This window comes from Phyllobates terribilis, unplaced genomic scaffold (genome assembly GCF_046119375.1).
Source record: "Phyllobates terribilis strain yellow unplaced genomic scaffold, ASM4611937v1 Scaffold_7__3_contigs__length_470593459, whole genome shotgun sequence".
Lineage (NCBI taxonomy): Eukaryota > Metazoa > Chordata > Amphibia > Anura > Dendrobatidae > Phyllobates > Phyllobates terribilis.
The window spans coordinates 169,495,933-169,502,782 of NW_027362767.1; the positions used below are offsets into that span (position 1 = coordinate 169,495,933).

Genomic DNA, 6,850 nt, shown 5'->3' on the forward strand with positions numbered 1-6,850 from the left:
GGTAAGTATGGTTTAATTTAGAACAATAAAGGATTGTGTCTTTATTTCAATTAAAGGACTTTATTCTGGGTGTTTGTGTTTTTTTTAACTTTGACTATGGGGTTAGTAATGGGGGTGTCTTATAGACGCCTCTCCATTACTAACCTGGGCTTGATGTCAGCTGGCATTATAAGCTGACATCAACCCCAACCCTATTACCCCCTGCCACCGCACCAGGGCAGCGTGGAAGAGCGAGGCTAAGTGCCAGAATTGGCGCATCCTATGAATGCGCCATTTCTGGGGCGGCTGATGGCTGGTGTTTCTAGCCTGGGAGGGGGCCAATATTCATGGCTCCCTTCCTGGGCTATTAATATCAGCCCCCAGCTGTCTGCCTAGCCTTTGCTAGCTATTAAATTAGGGGGGACCCCACGTCATTTTTTTTGGGGGGTCCCCCATTTTAATAGCTAGTAAAGGCTATGTATTCAGCTGGGGGCTGATATTAGTAGCCTTTGAAGCTCCGTGGGTATTACCCCCTTCCCAGGCTTCAAACATCTGCCCCAGCCGTCTGCTTAACCTCCGCTAGAGCCTAAAATTAAGGGGAACCCCACGCCAATTTTTTTAATAATAAATCCTTTATTTTAATACTAAATGACAAGTACAGTAACCAACACTATCACTGTACTTCATATATATGTGACTGACATGTTTCTATCTATCTAATCTATGTGTGATGCTCTATCTTTCTGTTCTAAATTGTCGGGTACCGCTGCTGAATTGCCGGCCGGCTTTTTTAAAGAGACAGTGCATGAAAACACTATTATTTTTTTAAATAAATCCTTTACACTAAATGACAAGTACAGTAAGCAACACTATCACTGTACTTATTATATATGTGACTGACATGTTTCTATCTATCTAATCTATGTGTGAAGCTCTATTCTTTCTGTTCTAAATTGTCGGGTACAGATGCTGAAATGCCGGCCGGCTTTTTTAAAGAGACGGTGCATGAAAACACTAATATTTTCTTTAATAAATCCTTTACACTAAATGACAAGTGCAGTAACCAACACTGTCACTGTGCTTCTTATATGTGTGACTGACATGTTTCTATCTATCTAATCTATGTGTGATGCTCTATTCCTTCTTGTCTAAAATGTCGGGTACCGGTGTATGCCGCTGCTGAATTTGCCGGCCGGCTTTTTTAAAGAGAGTGTCTTCTGAGCAGTTTGTCAGCTTTTGGACACCTTTGCAGGTGTTTTCTATGTGTTTCTATGTGTTTTTGTTTGCCTGCCATTGGTTTTAACGGTGTTCGACGGTGTTCTAAGGTGTTCGACGAACAGTTCGACGAACAGTTCCTCGAACATCCCGGTGTTCGACGAACCGAACCGAACCCGAACACTACGGGGGTGGCTCAACACTACTCTTGAGCCCATAAGAGCTCATGCTGACTGTGATGTACAGTTACAATTGTGAGTGCCAAAAGGACAAGCAGAACCAAACAGCAAGGCATGGATTGGATCATGGCTTCTGAGTGCCAATGTATATATGCAATTATTTCTGTGTCCCTAAGATGTGGATATGAATGAATATAATAGAAGTTAAACTAGACCTATGAAGTGAGGCTGCATCGGCCATAAGCAAGTGCTTCTCACAAAATTAGAATATCATCAAAAAGTTAATTTATTTCAGTTCTTCAATTCAAAAAGTGAAACTCATCTATTATATAGAGTCATTACACACAGAGGGATCTATTTCAAGTGTTTATTTCTGTTAATGTTGATGATTATGGCTTACAGCCAATGACAACACAAAAGTCATTATCTCAGTAAATTAGAATAATTAACAAAAAACACCTGCAAAGGCTTCCTAAGCATTAAAAAAGGTCCCTTTCAGTAGGCTCCACAATCATGGGGAAGACTGCTGACTTGACATGTGGTTGTCCTGACCACATGTGTTTCTGTGTGGAGGTGGGGGTCTACACCATGGGGCTCTGTGTGGAGGTGGGGGTCCACACCATGTGGCTCTGTGCGGAGGTGGGGGTCCACACCATGTGGCTCTGTTTGGAGGTGGGGTTCCAGACCATGTGGCTCTGTTTGGAGGTGGGGGTCCACACCATGCGGCTCTGTTTAGAGGTGTGGGTCCACACCATGCGGCTCTGTGTGGAGGTGGGGGTCCACACCATGCGGCTCTGTTTGGAGGTGGGGTTCCACACCATGCGGCTCTGTTTGGAGGTGGGGTTCCACACCATGCGGCTCTGTTTGGAGGTGGGGGTCCACACCTTGCGGCTCTGTTTGGAGGTGGGGGTCCACACCATGCGGCTATGTTTTGATTTAGAACACGATACTCTTGCATCTTCTTTAGCTGATTGGAAAACAATGATGCACATTAGGACTCAGTATGTTTGGCTCTGAGACACCATGGTAACCGATATGCTATCATATGTTTGGTAATGCTAGGATGCAATAATTTGTGATATTTGGTTTATATTGTACTCTTTGTATTATACGTAGTTGATGATGTATGTCGATGTAACTTGGAGAACAACATGTCTCAGGATGATATTTTGTATATTTTTGTATTTTATGTAAGTGGGTGACACTTGTGATTGGTGCACTTGTGCAGACCTCACTATATAAGTGAACACATTGTGGGTTGTAACCAGACTTGATAAAGACTGGCGAATGGTCAAAATGTTGTAATCTGGCGGAATAAACTACAATTTTGATACCTTGAACACCCTGGAATGGATGCTGTTTTACCTTTTATATGCTGAAATTTTTCCAAGTTGGTTCCTTGGAGTCAACGGGCGTCCATTTTGCTGAGTGCTGTTGATTCCTTCTTCTTTGGACAGAGCTGAAGGCTGCTATCAAAGCCACCTGGGCTTCCATAACACCTCAGCAGGGCCACAGGCTGATCGCCTCCATGCCACATTGCCACATTGATGCAGTAATTGATGCAAAAGGAGCCCCGACCAAGTATTGAGGGCATTTACTGAACAGACATTTCAGTAGACCAACATTTTGGATTTTAAAATAATTTTTCAAGCTGTTGTTATAAAGTATTCTAATTTACTGAGATAATGACTTTTGTGTTTTCATTGGCTGTAAGCCATAATCATCAACATTAGCAGAAATAAACACGTGAAATAGATCTCTCTGTCTGCAATGACTCTATATAATATATGAGTTTCACTTTTTGTATTGAAGAACTGAAATAAATTAACTTTTTGATGATATTCTATTTTTGTGAGAAATACCTGTAGATAGTGTAAAGACATGGAACATTTTTCTTTCCATAGATTTCACCCTTTTCCCTAATGCTAGCCTAGATGACTGCCTACTCCCCCCGCCCCTAATACAGCTCATTTCTATTTGGCCTATCACAACAGTTATCCCGATTAAAGCATTTCCTTACAAAGAATTTACATATTTTAGGATGAATAAGAAGAATCAACGTTCCCCTTTTGATCATACCCAACAATGTACCATTTTATTATTAATTCGTATACTTTTTCCTGTATAGACACCAGTGTTTTTTCTCCTATATGACATTTATATCTTTTCTCTTTCTTATAATTACCTTCACTTGTTACTAATGACTGTACAATGTAATTTCTTTAGGGGCCTCGTTAGATCTAGATTTATTCCCAGAAGACTTATCCATCTGTTATAAAAATGATTAGAAATCTTCTAATACATTTGGAGCATTAACATCTTGCAATGTAAGAATTCCCGCTATTTATAAAAAAATATACAAAATTATTGACCGGTCCTCCAGTATTTTAATCTGTTTTTTTTTTTAACCAAATTCCTCTAGCCCTGTATCTAAGATTTCATTGGATAATTGTGACTCATATCCTATAAAACATTTTATAAATTAGGTAGGAGAAACCTTGGTTTTTTATTGGAATTGTATACTTTATACTATTGTGATATGTCAATATAATGGAGCAAAAGCTAAATTTGAGCTTCTTAAATTACAATAAGTGATTTTTTTTTCCAATTCTGGAACTTAAATGTACAGTGGTGGCCAAAAGTATTGGCACCCCTGCAATTCTGTCAAATAATACTCAGTTTCTTCCTGAAAACGATTGCAATCACAAATTCTTTGGTCTTATTATCTTCATTTAATTTGCTTGCAAGGAAAAAACACAAAAGAGAATGAAGCAAAAATCAAATCATTGATCATTTCACACAAAACTCCAAAAAAGGGCCAGACAAAAGTATTGGCACCCTCAGCCTAATACTTGGTTGCACAACCTTTAGCCAAAATAACTGCGAACAACCGCTTCCCGTAACCATCAATGAGTTTCTTACAATGCTCTGCTGGAATTGTAGACCATTCTTTTTTGGCAAACTGCTCCAGGTCCCTGATATTTGAAGGGTGCCTTCTCCAAACTGCCATTTTGAGAACTCGCCACAGGTGCTCTATGGGATTCAGGTCTGGACTCATTGCTGGCCACCTTAGAAGTCTCCAGTGCTTTCTCTCAAACCATTTTATAGTGCTTTTGGAAGTGTGTTTGGGGTCATTGTCCTGCTGGAAGACCCATGACCTCTGAGGGAGACCCAGCTTTCTCACACTGGGCCCTACATTATGCTGCAAAATTTGTTGGTAGTCTTCAGACTTCATAATGCCATGCACACGGTAAAGCAGTCCAGTGCCAGAGACAGCAAAGCAACCCCAAAACATCAGGGAACCTCCGCCATGTTTGACTGTAGGGACCGTGTTCTTTTCTTTGAATGCCTCTTTTTTTTTTCCCTGTACACTCTATGTTGATGCTTTTTCCCACAAAGCTGTACTTTTGTCTCATTTGACCAGAGAACATTCTTCCAAAACGTTTTAGGCTTTCTCAGGTAAGTTTTGGCAAACTCCAGCCTGGCTTTTTTATGTCTCGGGGTAAGAAGTGGGGTCTTCCTGGGTATCCTACCATACAGTCCCTTTTCATTCAGACACCGACGGATAGTACGGGTTGACACTGTTGTACCCTCAGACTGCAGGGCAGCTTGAACTTGTTTGGATGTTAGTTGAGGTTCTTTATCCACCATCTGCACAATTTTGCGTTGAAATCTCTCGTCAATTTTTCTTTTCCGTCCACATCTAGGGAGGTTAGCCACAGTGCCATGGGCTTTAAATTTCTTGATGACACTGCGCACAGAAGACACAGGAACATTCAGGTCTTTGGAGATGGACTTGTAGCCTTGAGATTGCTCATGCTTCCTCACAATTTGGTTTCTCAAGTCCTCAGACAGTTCTTTGGTCTTCTTTCTTTTCTCCATGCTCAATGTGGTACACACAAGGACACAGGACAGAGGTTGAGTCAACTTTAATCCATGTTAACTGGCTGCAAGTGTGATTTAGTTATTGCCAACACCTGTTAGGTGCCACAGGTAAGTTACAGGTGCTGTTAATTACATGAATTAGAGAAGCATCACATGATTTTTCAAACAGTGCCAATACTTTTGTCCTCCCCCTTTTTTAGGTTTGGTGTGGAATTATATCCAATTTGGCTTTAGGACAAATCTTTTTGTGTTTTTTCATTGAAGACAAATTAAATGAAGATAATAATACCAAAGAATTTGTGATTGCAATCATTTTCAGGAAGAAACTGAGTATTATCTGACAGAATTGCAGGGGTGCCAATACTTTTGGCCAGCACTGTAGCTGATAATGGCAAGTGGTGGAGAGCAGATAGACATAATCCTCAGTAATGTCATTGATAACTGGTTAACATTTAGTTATTCCATATATCTTAACCTTTGTTATAATTAAATTCTTTCCTCTTAAAGTCAATGTCCATGTTCCTTACGGTTAGAAAGTTACCATTGATGCTGAGATATGGAGAAATGGAAATACATAACGTGACTTCTGTAGATGGATTTATTCTTTTGGGTATCACTGATGTTCCAGACCTTCAAATCTTCCTTTTTATATTTTTTCTCATGTTTTATCTATTTAATTTATCAGGGAATCTCAGCATTGTTCTTCTTATCATTATTGAACAGTCTCTTTACAAGCCAATGTATTTCTTCTTGGGTAACCTTTCATTTTTGGATATCGTCTTCTCAACTACCACGGTGCCCAAGATGCTCTCTGGCTTACTTATAGGTGACAAGAGGATATCAGTCTTTGGTTGCATAGCTCAACTCTACTTTTTTAAATTTCTGGGCAGCACTGAGGCCCTTCTTCTTTCTTCAATGTCTTACGACAGATATGTTGCCATTTGTAACCCTCTTAGATATCATGTCTTCATGGGCAGAACGTCTTGCATCCAGTTGGCTTCCAGCTGTTGGCTCATTGGATTTCTATATTATTTATTGCAAACCATTATTACTTTCAGATTGCCTTATTGTAACAAAAATCAAGTAACACATTTCTATTGTGATATAAAACCTGTTATAAAACTGGCTTGCGCAAATACTGAGCAAAGTGAAGTTCTGATGAGAGGGATTTTTGCTTTTGTGGCTGTCAGTACATTTCCATTGATCCCCGTATCCTATATGTACATTGGAAGTCATCTTTTGAAAATTCAATCTAGGCAGGAGAGACGGAAAGCCTTCTCCACTTGTACTTCTCACATCACGGTTGTTTTTCTATATTTTGGAACAGCCTTGGAACATTGGGTAAAATGTTATTAACACTTCTAAAGAAATATAAAAAAAAAAATTGACCACATTTTTGGACAGTTTGTACTCCAAATACTTACATTTTATAAGTATAGTCTATATGGCAGTAATTCCTTTTTACGTTTCCTATATTTCATGTTTGCATAAATCTAAACACATAACGTGCGCGGCTGCAGTCTTTAGTTTTTATATAATACAGTCACAGCAGCTTTCCTCTGTTCATTTTGTTAGAAGGTGCCTTCCAGTGC

General features: G+C 39.7%; 1 protein-coding gene across 1 annotated transcript; it reads left to right on the forward strand.

Annotated features, from left to right (window-relative positions):
• Positions 1-5,822: 5,822 nt before the first annotated feature.
• On the forward strand, positions 5,823-6,614 carry LOC141155443 (olfactory receptor 12D1-like). Its single transcript, XM_073642307.1, has one exon. The coding sequence runs from the start codon at positions 5,823-5,825 to the stop codon at positions 6,612-6,614; it is 792 nt and encodes a 263-aa protein (XP_073498408.1).
• The last annotated feature ends 236 nt before the right edge of the window (positions 6,615-6,850 follow it).